An 18,678-nucleotide genomic window follows, 5' to 3' on the forward strand; every position below is an offset into this window, starting at 1 on the left:
TATTCAGGATTGGAAGTTGGGGCCTGTTGACGTCCGTGTGGGTCCCTATGGAAGGCCCATCAGCTGCCACCTGAAGCTCATGAGGGGCTCTGTCCTCTGGGCTAGAGCACAAAAGCTGCTCTACACCCCAGCCGCAGCCTTCCTTCCTCACACAGTTCCTTCTGCAGTTCTACTGAGGAGAAAATTTGCATTAAATGTTACTTTCTAGGATTTTTTTTAAACTTTTTTTATTGTGAGAGTAACCAAACACTTGTACGGTCTGCCCGCAGAGGCTGTGGAACCCCGCTGCTCGGGGACACGCAGAAGCAGCTCATACCAGCACTGTCAGAGCAGGTGTCTGTCAACCCGCCCAGGGCCACACGACCCGCCTCAGGTGCCCCAACCACCACCCCCCCCCCCCAACGGCCGCCAACGGCCAACTGAGGGCAGAGCGCTGCGTGGGCGGGTCCTCACCCTCTGCGAGGGCAGCCATAGGCTCTCCCGCCTCCGCTCCGCTCCGAGCAGCCAATCACTGCTCGCAGAGCCCCTGGCTCCTGCCAATCAGCGCGCCCGCAGCTTGAAGCCCGGCGAGGCCCGCCACGCGTGCCGAGGGGGTCGCTGGGAGCGCCGCCATGTCGGACTGGGAGGCAAGCAGCGACGAGGAGGCGCTACAGCCGCCGCCATTTTGTGCGGTTGACGCCGCGCCCCCGAGGCAGCCGCCGGCGCCCTCCCGCGCCTCTGTGGAGGGCGCAGGGGGACGAAGGAGCTCTGAGGTGGCAGCCAGGGCTGGGGGAGAGGAGTGGGAGCCTCGAGATGCGGGAAGCTCCCGAGGCGCGGGGCAGGCGGCCCGGTGGCGCCTGCAGGGAGCCGCCAGCGGCAGGCCTCGGGCTGGCACGCCGCCCCTCTGCTTCTTCATCAGCAACGCCCAGGTCGGGGCGCTGATAGGTAATAACGGCCGCACGCCGGCCCCGGGGGGCTTGGGGCGTCCAGGTAGGTGGGTGGGGAGGAGGGGAGGTTCGGCTGTGGAGTGTGGAGGGGTTCGTTGGTGTGGGCAGCCCTAAACGTTGCTGCCTGCCGTGTTCTCTGCCCGAGAAGGGCCACAGGACCCTGCGGCCCCTAGCATCTGTCTCGCATGGACACAATGGGATGCTTGTGTGGGGTAAGGGCTGAATCAGGGAGTTCTTCACTCACTCAGGAGAGCTGAGGTTTTTCACTCTAAACAGGTTGGGTTGATGCTCATTTCTTTCAGCCAGCAGATCATAAGTAGGATGAAACCCCTTTCTGTTAGTGTGGAGCAATGTTAGTGTGGCTCATTCTTGAGCTGATTTTGCTGCTTTTTCTCTTCATTTGACATGCTTTTGTTTTCCTGTGTCTTGCAGTTGAGTGACAAAAAAAGCAGCTTGTCTTTTTCCTACCAGTTCGGTATCATAAGATCTTCTATTTATGATTGTCTGCTGTCTTACAAAGATTTTTGGGTTTTGGTCAGAAACAGAATACTTACAGTTAGAACTTAGTTTTGACAGTGTGGCTTGCATTGCAGATATTAGAGATTTTTTTTTCTTTGTAACAGGTCGAGGAGGAACTAAAATAAGAGAGCTTGAGGACTCTTCGGGTTCTAGGATACAGGTATAGTTTGCTGTGTATCATTCAGGCCAGGGCTCTATCAGGGAAATACTTGTTTTTGCTTCAGTGTAAACCGGAGTTTCTATAGGAAGTTGAAAGATGTTGCAGTTCCCTAATAATTGTTTTTACGAGAACGGGTAAAAAGGAGGATGAATTAAGGGAGTAACTTGACTGTGAAAGTAGGGAAAGTTTACTGTCTTTATGTTTGCATGTTGTTTTTTGTTTTTGTTTTCCCTGAAGTATGCAGGTTTTCTTCTCTTTTTAAAAGGGAATTAAAGAGCTTTTCCTAGGAAGAGAAGTTCAATTAAAAAAAAAAAAATCAAAGATTGTTTTCAGTATGTATTTTTATGTAATGCCTGTCCTTAAAGTATTAAAAACTCAATGAGGTTTTACGAACTCAGGTTGTAAAGGGAGCCTTGGAAGCTGAAGTGAAGATCTTTGGCAGTGCTGCTGTGCAAAATAAAGCCAAGACGTTGATTGATTGTGCAGTCGCAAACTGTGGACAAAACAACACTAGAGGTGGGACTGAGAAATGTAAGAAGTGTGTTATGGGGGGGGGAGGGGGAAAATAAGAGTATAGATTGTCTTTCCATGTATTTGTAGTTTGGTAGTGTGTGTGTGTTTTTTATGTTGTTAGTATTTTACCAAAGTAAAAGGATTTTAACCTTGATCTTGGATAATGGTATACCACCTTTTTAGAACAGATGTCAGGGACTGTGAGCAGTTTCACTCCTCGAACTGATGGACTTCTGTGAATATCTCTTCCTGGGCATTTCCAACAATTCTAATAAATGTTATATTGCTTGGTTTCTTGCATCACAAGTTCAAGCCCCCCCAAAATCCAGATATTTGTTCTAGTGTAAGTTCTAATGTAGTAGCTGTGCAGTGATGAAATTCAGTAAGCTTTTATAAACATAGGCTGTAAAGCAAACATACTGATTGCAGTGTGAGGCTGACTTGTTACCCCTTTCATGGGAAGTGAGCATTTAAGGTTTAATGTTGCACATCATGCCTCATTTTACTAGCCGTTAGTCTGTTACGTGGATGACCGTAATACTGTAATGACTGTATTTTGAGTTATTGATTCAGTTACTGGTATTTGTCTTGCTTAACTGTACAGTAAGCCCTCAGGGGCAAGAACCACACCCAGAGTGGTTGCTCTGAGGCACAGATGAGGAAGAAAAGATCTGAGAATTATGCTCCAGCATTAGAATAAAGAGTGGAGTAGTTATGAGTGCCCCAGGGGTAGACCAGCATGTTTCTTTCAAGAGGCTGGGATTACATAATACTTCCTCTGTGTGTGGCTGTGGTGTTTTCCCCTATATTTCCTGCTTTTCCACAAATTGTGTTGCCATTTATATCTCCAGTATAAAAATTCTCAAGAGTCGTTGACCTCATCAAAAAAGGGACATAGCGTGTAATTATACTGAAGCTTTATCTTGGTGACATTGGATGCTTTAGAAGTAAAACTTGCTCTTATAGCTGTTGAAAATAACTGCATATCATCTGCCTGGTTTGTGCTTTTCAAAAGTCCACTGCTCAACAAGTTTTCTTTATAGCTGCAGAAGCAGCATTTTGGAACCTGTCTTTTCAACATCTTTAGCTACTTAAAGTAATGCTTCTCTTCTTACCTGAAGTGTATTTGTACAGGTTCTTCTGTCAGTGCTTCAGTCCAAGACCTAAGGAAGAGCTGTCATTAAGTGCTTTGTGTCTATTCAAAATCACATAAGAGGTCTTGTAATACAGAAAGAAAAGGTCTGTTTGTTTTTCGATTGCACAGATCAAAAGATTGCGTAGATCCAATAGATTGCATCAAACAGCAGTGTTTTGATACTAACTCTACAGGAAAAACCTTGGATGTTATCCAGCCTGAAAATTCACCAAAAAAAGCAGTGATTAACTGGGCCTCTCTTCGAGAAAACAGAGCTAAATATGAGGCTATGAAGTGGGCAGGTTAGTTTTAAAATTTTGATCTTTGCTTGTTTACATGTGATAGATGTGTTGAATGTGCAGATATCTTAAATATTTGCTGGAAGTAACTGGATTTTTCAGTGTCCAAATTAGTTAAGTATTTGCAGTGAAGTGACCATGTCAGCATTTTTTGGAACAGTTGTGGAGGACACTAGTCACTGTGTGAGGAGTCTCCAGTTACTACTAAATTTATATTTTTTTTAGTTCAGCCTTTCAAAGTGCTGTAGTTTTGTAGTTGATTGTAGGAAAAATCTGAAAAGTGGTAAAAATACTTTGTATATTAGTAGAAATTATCTTAGAGCTTGAAACATAGGGAAGTGGTGCTTCTGCAGGTATTTAAGGATTTCTGTTCGCCTTCAGTTTTGCTTGAATGACCATGGTCTACCACTGTTTTTGACTAGTCTTCTAGTAAAAGGCATAGAGTATTTGGATTTGGGATTTTCATCTTAAGCTTTGACAGATTTACCCTAAATGTGCAGCATTTTTTTACTGACTTTTAAGTTTACTTTCTTGTGATTGCTTAAGACTTGCCTCCAATTAAGAAAAACTTCTACAAAGAATCATTGAGGACTGCATCTATGTCACGAGAAGAAGTGGAACTGTGGCGGTAAGATCACTTCTGTAGGGAATCGCACTTGGCGAACTACTTAAGGTATAAAACCTATAGAGTGGGTGGTGAAATACTGAGACAATTTTTAGTGTTAGTGTCTGGTAGTAATTTAACTCTTAGGAACTATTAGGAATTAAACAATAACTAGCAGATATTTTTCCAAGCAACTAATAATACCTTAACTTTAGGGTTACAGTTTCTCTGAAGTGTTTTATCTGGTTAACTTTCAGAGGGTGGTAACAATCGAGACCATTGTCTTTTAGGTGTTTGTTTGCGTTTCATGAGACAGCTTATTCAAGTTTTCTAGGTTCTTCCAAATTGTCTTATTCATGTGATAAATACCACTTGGCTTCCACTTTTTGTCCATACATTTTACCATCTTCAAAAGAAATTTCAACATTGATTACTGTTGTTTTTTCTGTCTATCTTGTCTTTACAAGTACATAGAAAAGCAGATCATCTGTTTCCAGTGATTCTGATCGGGCCCTGGTAGTAGTTTCAGAGCTTCTTAGTAGTTCTAATAAAGCTGGTGAATGTCTTTTGATTCATATTAACTTGAAGCACCTTTCATTGTTTTTGCATGGCATCTGTTTTTCCTCTTGCGTGCCTCCTGGAGAAACCTTTTTTACAATGAGCGAATTGACACCTGTTTCCTTAAGTGTTGCTGTCAGGAGCAACAGAACATAGGTTCAGAATATGCACTGAGGAATAGCGCTTGTGTTATAAACAAAGGAACATTTTTCATCTAACCCATTAACTTAAGAAACAAAGGCATTGAAAAAGTGTATCTCTGCAAACATCAGAACTTGAATTACTCATTCTTTCTGAACCTACTCACACCTTGAAGTAAAACTTGCAGATTGGAATCTTCAGAAGAGGGCTGGAACAAAGATACAATACTGATAGATATCCACACCTTAATTGGGTGGGGACCTCAAAACTATTTTGTATGTATCTTTTTGAGTGCTCTTTTTGGATGTTGTCTTACTGAGCACCTTTTTACTAACCCATTTCGTTTTTATTTTCTAGAGCACCCAGGGAGCTGCTCTGAAAGTATATCAGGAAGGCTTGAGCCAGAATATAGGGTTCTGACAAAGAAGCTCAACCCATTCCTATGAGTTGTCTTTGGGTTTAAGAACTCGTAACAGCTCTTAACTTGTAATACAGTATAACAGGTCTGGTATGACCAGGCTGCAGCCCATGTTAATATCCATACATAGCTTCAAATCATTCACACTTAAGAAAGAGTAACTATGACGATAACTCATGGACTAACCACGAGTCCTGCAGGAGAGGTTTTTCTGTAGTGAGGCTTTCTTGAAAGTTAAAAGAACAGTTATATGCAACATAAAGCATTTACTCAATGTTCCAGGCATTTTAGGAAAAAATGTCAGAAAGGCAGAGTCTTTTGTGTTAGCTTTGCTTCTAAAGATGGATTTTAAAGCTATTGCACTTCTCTAATTTTATACAGGAAAGAAAATAATAACATAATGTGTGATGACTTAAAAGAAGGCGAAAAGCGTTGCGTTCCCAATCCTGTTTGTAAATTTGAAGATGTATTTGAGGATTATCCCGATATCATGGCTAATATAAGAAAAACTGGTTTTCAGAAACCTACGCCAATTCAGGTACTTGTTCAATTTTGATGATGCTAACTGAACCTTAAGAGAAAAATACATCTAAGTATTTGTTGTTTTATGTTAGTCCCAGGCATGGCCAATCATACTCCAAGGAATTGATCTTATTGGCATAGCACAGACCGGTACCGGGAAGACATTAGCTTACTTAATGCCTGGATTCATTCATTTGGATTCACAACCAATGTAAGGACCATTCACACGTCTGAGTTGTTTGTTTGTGGATACTTCTTTTTCTGAAATGATGGCTATCTAGTAAAAAATAATAAACTTGTTGGAAAACATACCAGATTTAAAACATAAACTCTGTTATGTCACAATGACAGGATGCAGCTGTGTACTGAAAGTTTTGAGAACATTATTTAAAAAATTTTGATGTCAGATGAGACTAGACAATATCTGTCACATACACCCACATTCTAAAGATGCTTTGTTGCAGATCCAAAGATCAGCGTGGAGGGCCGGGAATGTTAGTCCTAGCTCCCACTCGAGAGCTAGCACTTCAAGTAGAGGCAGAGTGTTTGAAGTACACATACAAAGGAATTAAAAGGTAACCTTCCTTCTTACTTAAGTAACTTTTTTTTATCACTTGGGGCTTATTTCACCTCCTAAAATAATTGCATTTGTTAAGGAAAGTCAGGGAAGGGTGCTAAATGAATAGTTCATATTTTCTCAAGTTCATATTTTCTCAGTTTCTAGGATGCCTGTTTGGCTACTCTCATGATGAAAATCTTAAATATACTGTTGTTTTCTGTGTTGCAACTTCATTGCATCTTGTCCTTTGCATATGGACAGCTGAGCAGTGTCTGGCTGTGGCACGTCATCATGCACCTCCAACCTTTTGACCGTCTTGGTAGCAGCCTGCTGGACTTGCTTCAGTCTGGATGTCTTTCTTGTAATTGAGGCAGGGATACAAAAACTGGGTACGGTGCTGGAGGTGTGGTCTCATGAGTACCAAATAAAGGGGAATGATGAGTTCTCTCAAGCTGCTGGCTTCCTTCTCTGTAGTACACAGCTGGCTTTCTTTACTCTAGGGTTATGCTGCCAATTGTTCAGTTCCTTGCCCACCCAAGTCTTTTCTGCAGAGTTATCTTCCAGCATGTGGGCCCTCAGCCATGGGGTTCTTCCGCCCCCATCTTGGCTTTTGTTAAACTTCATGAGATTCCTGTCAGCCCAATTTTCCAGCATTTAGTTGTCCTTCTAAGTAATTGCCCTTCCCCGTAGCACGTTAACTGCTTCCCTAGTCTGGTTTCATCCACGAACCTGCCTGTCTTCATTTAAGCTATTAAACAGACATTGCTATATTCTGAAACCTGCTTCTGGGGTTCACTGATAGCCTGGTACAGCATTCAGTCTTGTAGCCATCAAATATAGAAGCATGTATTCTGCTTCCTTCCTCCCAAAAAAAGCTTAACAGAATGTGTTAAGTTTCTGTGTGAGCCTAAAACCTTACTGAATGCACTGATTGGTTTAACAGCAAAACACAAGACTTCTGAAGGTATTCGTTAGAAAATAATGCATCCTTTTCTAATACTCATCTGGTTTTGGCGTGGATATTTTAAGATCAACCCAAAATGTAGCTTAGTAGCCATCTTTTCTTCCTTTCATGATTCCCTCTACTATAGTTGCAGCAGAAAGCCGTTGCTGTGCGTTTGAGGTGGGATCATTCAATGTTGAACCCGTTATTTATAGTGAATCTGTCCGTCACACCTATTGTATTCCTTCATTTTGATAATGAGATAATACTTTTGTAATACGAAGCAACGTTGTGGTACTTATTTGAGAGAGATTCAGTTGAACCTTAATACTCTACTTCTGTAAATCATTTTGTTTTTTAGTATTTGCATATATGGTGGCGGGGACCGTAAAGGACAGATAAACACGGTTACCAAAGGTGTGGATATTGTCATTGCTACTCCTGGGAGACTGAATGATCTTCAGATGAACAACTTCATAAATTTGAAGAGCATAACGTACTTGGCAAGTAGCTGATACAGAATAAGTAATGCACCAGCTGGGAAATGGTTGATTTAGTGTGAATTCAGGGTTTATTTTAGCTTCCTTTAAATGTTCTGGATCTTAGTTAAAACACTGAGATCGGTTTTGGAGGGGTGGTTCATGCTCAATGTGATTGTGTTGTAGAAATGGGATATGTTGTAGACATGGGATATTCTCTAGAGGGGGAAAAAAAGGCTTCTAGCACAGTAAGCGTTTTAAAGATGATAAATTATTGCCTCATAAATCATATTGGCCATTTCAGAGTTCATCTTACGAAGATCAGTTATTAATAGATGAAATGCCTTCACTGAGTTGTCTTTTTACTTTTCTTTTAAACAATGCTAATGACTTAAGTTCTTAGAACTTGTGTGGCAAGAGCCAGTGTCACAAACTGATACCTGAATGTTTGGGTGACCCACTTTTGATCTTAGTGGGAAAACAGCCATGCTAATGTTGTTACAGATCCTTTTCATTTCATTCTTGCTTTGTGACACACAATTGATAAGCAGGAGGAAACAAGGCCTGAAAACCTGCTCTCAATACTACATAACATTTGTAATCTTTCTATACCAAGGGAAAGTGTAGCCAAACTACAACACACTGCTTTGCAAAGCATAGAGTGTGAGACTGAAATCAGATGCTTCAATATGTGCATGATACACTATAGTATGATACTAAGAAAAACAAGTATCAAGCTGTAAAGTATGACGTAAAGCAGAAGAAACCATTTGTTGTTATACCACTAGCAGTTGCGTATTTTCAGCAGATTGAAACAAGGACCATATTTTGAAAAGTGGTTAATATCTCAGGCCTTTCCCTTTCTGGAAATGCTCTGCTTATTTAGGCCCCCTTTGAAAATGCTCTTTTTTGACTGTTACCTAATATTTTACTTTGTATCTTCTTGTACTTTCTAATATATGTCTTCTGTTTCAGCAGTTTCATTGCCAATTCTTAGCCAACAAATAATGTAAACTTGCAGCCTTATTTCAGATAAAAGAGAGGAATATTAGATTTCCAAGTTAACACCTTAGATGAAAACATCTTGGATGAAGAATGCTCTTTATTAAAGAGCTTTATTTACGATTTGTATTTAAAGGTATTGATGAGCTTTCCGAATGTTCCCCATGTGGACTGGGCATTTGCTGGTGTGATGTAATTGTTTCCCAAAGGGCCAGAGACTGGGTTATAGCTGTAACTTTTGGTGTACATCTTGTCTGTTTTGGTGTTGTTTTTCCTCCGTTTTCAGAGATGGTTAGAATTAATTATATTTGGATATATGCAGTACACAAGGTGAACTGGAAGTATGAGAATTTTGTCATCTTGTCTGACAGAAACAAGTTAGTTCAAATGTTGACTCAGATTTTTAGTAACTCAATCAGGTTGCTGGTTTCTTGTGATTCCTGAAGAAATTCTGGGAAATTGTCATATGTCCTCTTGCTTGTTTATAGTGCATATTTCCCTTGATGATTCCATTCTGTTTTGCCGTATTAATTATAAGTTGGTATTCTTTTTTCAGTAATTTTAGTCGTTTTATTCCCCCTCCCAAAATCACTGTTTTAAAAATAATTTAAAAAAAAAAAAAAACCTTAAAGCATGGTCCCTTCTTCGTTGGCTTTGAGTATTCTTAAAGGTGATACGGATTATTCTTGTTCCTGCATGCCTGCAAATGAAATGGAAAAGATTTAAAGAAAACTGAAGAGATGAAGCAAGTTGAACAGGCTTTGCAATAAATTAGAGTGGATTCTGAAATTAAAACAGTTACCAGTAAAATTATCTCTTAGATAACGTTTCAGCAAGACATTTTATAAGGAACTAGACCTAAACACCTTGTTCTAAGCAGGTTTTAGACGAGGCTGACAGAATGTTGGATATGGGATTTGAACCTCAGATAATGAAGATCCTAATAGACGTGCGGCCTGACAGACAAACCGTTATGACAAGGTATGTAAACATAGCAGTACTTAATACTTGAACACCTTAATTTGTTCAATAACTTTAAGTTTACCTTGGTTTAAAAAAAAAAAGTCAGTTTTATTAAAAATTTTATTAACGTACCAAGAGAATGGTATCTCTTTTTTTTTTCCTAATTGTGTATTTGGTGCTAATGAATCTTTTGACAACTTGACTTACATTTCTTCTTCTCTTACTGCTGTTTTACATCAACTGTAGAAACAACTGTGTTCTTCCCAAAAATGAACTATCCAAAAAGGAAGGTGGCCAGGGAATGCTGTTACCATGAGTATTTTGAAATAGAGCTACTGTTTCAGAGAGAAAAAAGTCTAAAAGCTTGCTAATTAGAAATCATTGAACTACTAAACTCACTTTTGGCTTCATTAGGAAGGCTACATAACTGTTACCCATACTTTTAATTTAGGAAGTTACCTTGAAAGCAGATTATTTACTATTAACATCTTAAAGTGATTTCTAAATGCTGTGTGAGCTCACTACTGTTACAGTATAATCAAATGTTTCACTGGTATATAAGAAGAGAGGAGTGATGAAATTAACAAATTGGAGAAGACTTCGCACTGTATTCTAACATTTCGTCATCTTCCCATTTAGTGCTACTTGGCCTGATGGTGTTCGTCGCCTAGCAAAATCCTATTTGAAAAATCCTATGATTGTATACGTTGGCACTCTTGACTTAGCTGTAAGTTTTCTTGTTCTTTTGTTTTGAAGAAATTACGGTTAAACAAGGATTTTTTTTTACTTGTAACTATATGTAAGTAAACGCATAAAACCTTAAAATCAATCCAAACTTAGAAATCATTTTATTCTTTTAAAGCTTCATTAAAAGTTTAGAAAGAACCTTTAAAAAAAAAAAAAACTGTTTCCATAACAAGATCTAGAAGTCCTAGACTTTCAGTAGAAATTACAGGGAATAAAGATCAGTCAAATACTTGTTGCATTTGAAAATTGTATTTTGCAGTGCCTCATGTTTTTGCCTGAACCCTTGTTTTTGCAGCTGTCTTTTCTGTTCAGCAAATTCATGTTCCTTACTTCTCCCTCTGAAGGTCTGTCTTCTCACGTGTACAGATCCTTATCCAGATCTGTCTCTCAACTGCTTTCTCAAAGAGAGTAGAAGCTCTGTATTAAACCCCTGGAGGCCACTTGTCTAGGGCAAAAATATATTCATTTCAGTAAGAACTGTCTTTGCAAAACCTAAAATGTATAGATGTAGATGTATGCTAGTCGTGCTTGTGCAGCTACCAATAGTTGACCTAAGCAGTTTTTAAGCAGAATTTACAGAAATGTTACTTGTTCCAAGATCTCCTACATCCTGGCACAGAGATTTGTTTGGTTTTTAAATTACAAAAGTTTCATTTTCAGTTCCACTTTTTAGCCATGGGCAATGAAAAAAACAATATCCAGTATGCTTTTAGACAAATGGAAAATGTACTTTTCATCTGTTCTGTTGGGAACTATGCTTTTGTCAAAGGGCATTACTTGTCAAAGACAGGGTTGTCATCTGACAGATAACAGCTGTTGCAGCTCTTGTCTAATGACATCTCTTTCATAGGGGGTTTCCTCAGCTGAAGAGGTGACTTCTGAAGGGGTGGAGGGGGGAGGTTTCCCATGTGGAAAGATACTTTTTTTAGTGGATTGATTCATCAGTTCTTGCCACCACTTTATGATGCAGTGCCACAAGAATGTCCAGACCTTTATGCCACTTAAATAGAATTATAGAATATCCCAAGTTGGAAGGGACCCAAAAGGCTCTTTAGGTTCAACACTGGACTCTATACAGGACCACCCAAAAAAGAAACCATCTGTCTGAGAGAGTTATCCAAGCACTTCTTGAACTCTGGCACGCTTGGCATTGTCCCCACTTCCTTGGGGAGCCCATTCCAATGTCCAACCACCCCCTCGTTTCCTAATAGCCAATCTGAACCTCTTGATATGGCCTCGTGCCATTTCCTCGCACGTAGTATACATCAGATATTCTATGGTAACCTTCAATGGAGTAAAGCTTTTATTAAAAAGTTGTAGTTGGAAGAATTGTCAGTATTGATCACCACAAATAGTTGACAGAACCTTCTTTAAAAGCTTCTTGATTTCAAGATGATAGTTGTTCCAACCTGCTCTGGACTGACTTAACATATATTCAAATTATTAATTAAAAAAAAAAACTGCTTCAATCTGCTCTTCGCTAATATTAGGAATACTTCACTTAACTAGTCTGCTGATCTATACCCTCTGAATCTTTGCAATAATTTGATAAAACTGCTTAGAGATCAGTTTTATTATTTTACGCAACAAAGAAACAAAAATAAATTTGCATCATTTGAATTCCAAACTGATACGCATTCTAGTTTTTAAAAAGTTTTGTTGTCATATTGCTAGTTTTATTATATGGGAATAAAAATATACTTTTCAAATGTGTTTATAAGTAAAATCCTTCCTGTTGTTTAACAGGCAGTAAATACAATAGAACAGAGAGTTGTTGTTACCACTGAGGAGGAGAAGAGAGCTTTCATGAAAAGCTTCATTGACTCAATGAAACCAAAAGATAAGGTCATCATTTTTGTGGGAAAGAAACTCACGTATGTAATTATTTCCCTGTATTACTTTTTTCTTTCCTACCAGAGGTGTTCTTAGTTCAGATGATTATCAAGTGTAACAGCTCTTGTCAATAGTGTGCTGGTAACGTTTATTCCTCCAGACTGTTTTGACTAGTACTTACCCTTTTTAATATTAATAGTGGTGGTGGGAAATCTAAATTTCATGTTTGAAGTAGATGTTAAGGTTTTTAGTGACATGTCAGTATGACTTGATGTTTAATTGCATATGTAGCTGGTGCAGACAAGACCTATTTGTCATTGTACCATACCTGAGCCTTTCTGGTGAATGATGCAAAAATCCCTTTGTTTCTTCTTTTGATACAAGAAAGTGAGATAAAACTTCGTAGTTTGGTATCCTCCCATTTCTTGAAGAGCTGGATCTAATTTTACGGTATCATGCTTGTAATTTTTCTTTTTTTGTTCCTTAAGAAAGTTTTTGCTGCAGATGTGGAGCAGAACCTAAAGCCAAAATGCTTTTTCTCAGGAAAAATTAGTTGTTAAAACAGCTCTTGCCCGTCGCTGTTTGGTTTGTTTCTGTAACTGGAAGGTTCCAGGCCTGACAGCAACTACTACCCTTAGGGGCTTTTGTGGAAGGTTTTCCTCTGAATAGATCTAAGCTTTTACATGAAAGATTCTCTTGAACATTCAGTGTGGGCAACTTCTGATTCTTGCTTCCAGGTGGTAAGTTTTGCTCTTCTAGCTGTTAAGCATGTAAGTAAACTTTGACAGGTGTCTAGAAGGGCTTCAGACTTCTGACTAAAACTGTACTGATGAACAGGTTTTACTTTTTTTCTAAAATCAGAAACACATCTGAGATACTTTACTGATGAAAAAGGAAAAAAATCTAAGGAAGTCTTTGCTTGTTAGGACATTCTTTATGGGAGAGGATTAGCTGATGTGGTAGGAAAAAAAGTCTAGCTGCTGAAGTACTGCATTTCAGCAATCATAAAAACTTAAGTGAATACTTGTATGCATTGCAGTCATGGTGGATTTATGTAAAATTGGAAAGCTCTTCCTTGAAGTAACTACAGAGTGATTTTTTATACTTCAGTTTGTTCATTGTACATACAAGGCACATCGTACCTGATGACATCTTCTGTACCTTAACAGTGTAGTTAAGTGATATCCTGGCTGAGACTTTTTGGCTGCATAGGTCTGTCTTTGCTTTCCAGATTCAGTGCTTCCATTGAAGGTCTCCTCTGGTAAGAAAGACAGAGAAGGGCTTGAAATAAAGGCATATAAAGTGATGAAAACCTTGGTTGGGAATACTTTGTATTTCTTTCCATGCTGTTCTATAATATTGTCACCCGATTTAGGTAGGCTTTTGTCCTGTCTTACACATTTAGATGTTGTTGGCAAATTGTTACCTTTGTTATCAATCTAGATGCTGCATGCTTTCAAAAGAACAATTGTTTTATTTCATCTTAGAGCTGATGACTTAGCAAGTGACTTTGGTCTCCAGGGAATTCCGGTACAGTCTCTTCATGGTAACAGAGAGCAGTGTGATCGAGAACAGGCTTTAGATGACTTCAAGAAAGGTAGGCTTATACCTAAACTCGGGCTAAACAAGCCAGTACTTTTAAAGTTTATCATGTGCAGAATCTTTTTTTTTTTTTAGTGCACTGTCTCTTCACTACAGAAATGAAAAGACTAGAGCTCTGAAGGGTATATGGTTACTTTGTTAATCTGGCACAAAAAAACAGCAAGCAAAAAGTGATTCCTCATCAATAAAATTTAAAATGTTTAAGAGTTAAATAATTTGTCTTATTTTTTGAAGTCTCCAGTAAATTCAATATGTTAGCCTAAATAACTGTAAATTTAAGTGTCAGATGATGGAGTTTCTCAGTTCTCTTGATCCAGTAGGATCGATTATACTTTGGGATTATGTGATCAGATGCTAATAAAGCTAAGAATAGTGCTGTGATAAGGATGCCAGATAAACAAATAGTTGTTAAGGCTTCTGTTTTGTTGTGTTTTTTTTTGTAATATCAGCTAGGCATATTTTTTTGGTTTACCTGCACCTTGTTGTTCTACTTGTCGTTTTACTAGTATTTCTATTTCACATTTTGGGTACTTGCTTACCAACTAGTATTGAAGCAGCGCAATGTGAGGTGCACCAAGTATATATTTCCTTTATATGTTGAGAACAGGAGTATTATACACCAGGAAACCAATAGACTAGAGCGTGTTTTTGTATATTCCATAAAATCAAATTTTCCTTCTGCTCTACTTTAGGCAAAGTCAGAATCCTGGTAGCTACGGACTTAGCATCCCGGGGCCTTGATGTGCATGATATTACTCATGTTTTTAACTTTGACTTCCCTCGTAATATTGAAGAATATGTTCATAGAGTTGGTCGTACTGGAAGAGCAGGGTAAGTGTCTACAAGAAAACAGTAATATCTTATTGATCGATGTCAATATTTTATGCATTGCATAGATGTTTCTCTTGTTAAATTCTAGAGCTGCAAGTGATGTAGAATGGGCGAGTGAAGCTTCCCGAATATACCAAAGTATGTTTTATGTTTTGAAATACGTTCAGTAAACTTCAAGCAAACAAGGTTTCCAATTTTGTTTTTGCAATTAAGTAGTTGGGATTGAAAGATGTTTGAAAACTAATTTAAATGTGGGGAAGACTTGTGTAGAGAAGTGTAAAACACCTTCTGTGTAGAAACTCTGAAATCATCTTCCTTGTTTGTGTCTTCAGGAGCTGCTGAGTTGTTTAATTTCCTAGGCAGCCAACTTCAAGTTTTCAGCCTATCATGGTGGCATACCTAGCTAATCATTAGGTCTTTTAAATGCTGCTTTCCCAGACCGGAATAAATGCGATTCATTTCCTTGTGTGTGTGTACATATTTTAATTAAGATCCTCATGCATGTCTCTTCATTCTTAAATATGTTCTTTGTGTCAAATTTATTGTCTGTAATACCTAAATTAGTTGTGCCTTTGCTACATTTTATCTAAGTTGCTATATTCTGACCTTTATAAAGTTACTTTGTCATGTGCGTAGCAAATACTCTAGCCAATTTAACCTAAAAGTTTGTAAATACTGCCTGCAGTTGAATTTCTTACTGTATATCAGTAAGAAAAAAAAAAATAGCAGCAAAGGTGTCTCTTGTTTTGAACATCAACATTTATTTTGTTCCTTGTCTAGACGTACTGGGGAGGCAATAACACTTGTCACGAAGAAAGATTGGAAGGTTGCATCTGAACTGATTGATATTCTAGAAAGAGCAAACCAAGTAAGAAAAAAACCTTACTGAGTAATATTTATATTTGTTCTGGGTTACCACCTGAAACAATTCATGGTGACAGCCTTCTTACACTTTTCTTGATGAGTGTCTGTAGTGTCTTGAGGAAAAAAAAAATAGATACTTAAATATCTATTTTCCTGGATTTTACCTTAGAGAGATTTCTCAGAAAAGAGCCAGGAAATTCAGTAGCAACCTTCTGGATCCAAAGAAAAAGTTACTATCATATGCACCCATAAAAGTCTGCAGGATAATAGGATTTATTTTATTCCTTAGTATTTTATTGCATTTCTATTTCACTTCTGGACACATGTTCCAGAAGCAAACCAGTGTTCGTTTGACAGTATAAATATCGGAAGAAGCTGAACTGTTTTTCAGCTTCTCGTGTACAGTTATCGCAACTGTCTACTATTTCAAGCTGTATTTCTTGTAGATGTTTGTAAGTAGTATGAGAAGTAGGAGTAAATTTGACTACTTTTAAAAGAACCACGCTTCTCTTTATGCTGTCCAGGATATTGGCTGGCTTTCTGGGCTGCAAGCGCCCATTGCCAGCTCATGTTGACCTTCGTATTATCAACACCCCCAGGTCCTTCTCCTCAGGGCTGCTCTCAATCCACTCTCTGCCCAGCCTGTATTTGTGCTTGGGGTTGCCCTGACTTATATGCAGCATCTTGCCCTTGGCCTTGTTGAACCTCACGAGGTTCACACAGACCCACCTCTCAAGCCTGTCCAGGTCCCTCTGGATGACATCCCTTCCCTCCAGTGTATCAACCACACCACTCTACTTGGTGTCCTCCACAAACTTGCTGAGGGTGCACTTGATTCCACTGTCCATGTCAACAACAAAGATGTTAAACAGCACCAGTCCGAATACCTGAGGAGCACCACTCATCATTGGACACATGGACATTGAGCTGTTGACCGCAACTCTTCAGTGTGACCATCCAGCCAATTCCTTATCCACCGAGTGGTCCATTCGTCAGGTCCACACCTCTCCGATTAGTCAAGGCTATCGTGTGACAGCATCGTATGCTTTGCCCAGGTCTGGGTGGATGATGTCAGTTGCTCTTCCCTTTTCCACCAGCACTAACCCCACTGTAGAAGGATGACTTGCAATACGCATGCTATTATATTTTAATGGTATTGAAGATGTTTTTCAGCTGTTCATCATTGCTAGAAGATGCATTTCTATCTAAAACACAAATGCTTTAATTAGCTGTTTATAAGTTGCTATTAGATACGGCGATGCTGGCATATTGAAAATTCACATACACTGCTGGTTATTTTTCAGTATATTTCAGTATATTCTCACGTAAGACTTCTTAACTACGCGTCTCTACAGAAAAGCTAATCTAAAAAGGTGGCAGAAGCCAGATAAATAACAAAATCTAGTTCAGGAACACAAATAAGTTACATATTTTTAAAGTCTAAAAGTTTAGAATTTCTTAAAGCTAAGCTTGCTCTTCTGATATGTTCTTATCAGGTAGTTCCTGATGAGCTTATTTCAATGGCAGAAAGATACAAAAAATTTCAAATGGAAAAAGACGTGGAACGGGATATACGAAGACCTCAAAGAAAACCCCCAAACCAACTGTAATCCATGGAAGGTACAAAACAAAGTAAGTGATTATAGTTTGTGTTAGCGTTAGCATCTGTGCACTTGAATTTAGAATTTTCTTTTCTCAGTTTTCTATATCTGTTCTATTTTAAATAGTGTTTTTTAAAAATGCCTTAGGAAAGAAAAATGGGGTTACATTTATATACAAACAAATCTAGTTTTGTGCTTTGACACTATTTTGACTTCAATCTCGGGAAAGTTAATGTTAGTTATTTCTTGTGTGATGTGCACAACTTCTAAAGTCATTATATAATGGTTAAAATCAAATATTGTGGGTTCAGTTATTTAACTGTATGTATTACTAAAATCTTTTTTCCTTTTATTTTCAGAGAACTGGCTTAGTGAATGTAAGCAGTGTTTGTCAGTCTGACTTAAAAATACTGTACTTTCACACTGATATGCCACATCTGCAGGGCGTGCAAAAGTATTTCAGAGAATAACTTAACTATTTGAAAACTGCTCTGTTTTCAGTAACTGATGTTTGCCCAAGTGAGTATTTGATTTCCAAGCTAACAGTAAAGGTCATTTTTGTTGAGACTTGTCTCAAGCTTTTTTTTGAGAGAGAGAAGTGTGTATTTCCCCCAAATGGAAGAGGGCATAACAAGAAGCATGTATTCATGACTAGATGAAAAAAGCAGCTTCAGTGTTTCTACTCTGGGGGGTAATTGTCTAGTTAAGGAAGAAGTGCACGGTTTACTACAGTGATGTTAACAAAGTCAATAAAGAGCATCTTAGGGAAATACACCTTTGAAGGTCAGCTTCCTTTCAGATAAAGTTGATTCGTATTTTATGCTTGGATGTCAGGTTCTGTCCCCACTACCGTTAAGGGTAATGGGGCATGTTTTCACTCTTTGGAAGTTTCTTGGAAGGGGCTATTCCTGTACAAATGATACTTGGTCTGAACTTGTGTTAACTCCGGTCATGTGAGTAACTGGAAAATTAATAAACTGAATCTAGCGAGATGAGTGTTTTAGTAAGGTTATTCTCTAAAAGTTCTTCTTCCCTTTCCTCTTCTTTATTTGTTAATAATTGATGTGAAATCTGGGCTTTACTTTAGCCTGTAGGTATTTTGCCTTCAAAAAGTAGGGTAAAAATACAGACTTTCCTTGGCTCTTTTAAAAACTACATACTTTTTAAAAAAAAAAAAAAGGCAGCTCTAAAATGCTGTGTATTTTATCATCTGCACAATTTTAGTAATAGGAAATGTCATGGTCCTTTTTTCCTAACATAAGAAAACTGAGCTGAATTCTGTCCAACTCTGAGAGTGTCGGATTCAGGCTACGTTTTGGTTTTGAAAACCTTTTACAGGAAGACTTCTTCCTCCTTGATAACAGACTGAAAAGGTATGTTTTTTCTACAAGAATCTCCACACAGATGTTCAATGGCACAATAACTTCTGTGTTGGATAATGATTGCTTCCCTTCCAAAG

The 18,678-nt window shown here is 38.6% G+C and overlaps 1 protein-coding gene across 1 annotated transcript; it reads left to right on the forward strand.

Moving 5' to 3' along the window:
* The first annotated feature begins 611 nt into the window (after positions 1-611).
* Positions 612-17,705, forward strand: DDX43 (DEAD-box helicase 43). Its single transcript, XM_035542916.1, has 17 exons — positions 612-924; positions 1,550-1,605; positions 2,004-2,121; positions 3,448-3,555; positions 4,099-4,180; positions 5,655-5,811; positions 5,888-6,006; positions 6,260-6,370; positions 7,659-7,800; positions 9,659-9,759; positions 10,381-10,468; positions 12,235-12,362; positions 13,809-13,918; positions 14,616-14,754; positions 15,535-15,622; positions 17,115-17,250; positions 17,579-17,705. The coding sequence occupies exons 1-16, from the start codon at positions 612-614 to the stop codon at positions 17,226-17,228; spliced, it is 1,974 nt and encodes a 657-aa protein (XP_035398809.1). The 3' UTR covers positions 17,229-17,250; positions 17,579-17,705.
* The last annotated feature ends 973 nt before the right edge of the window (positions 17,706-18,678 follow it).

The sequence above is a fragment of the Cygnus atratus genome, chromosome 3 (genome assembly GCF_013377495.2).
Source record: "Cygnus atratus isolate AKBS03 ecotype Queensland, Australia chromosome 3, CAtr_DNAZoo_HiC_assembly, whole genome shotgun sequence".
Lineage (NCBI taxonomy): Eukaryota > Metazoa > Chordata > Aves > Anseriformes > Anatidae > Cygnus > Cygnus atratus.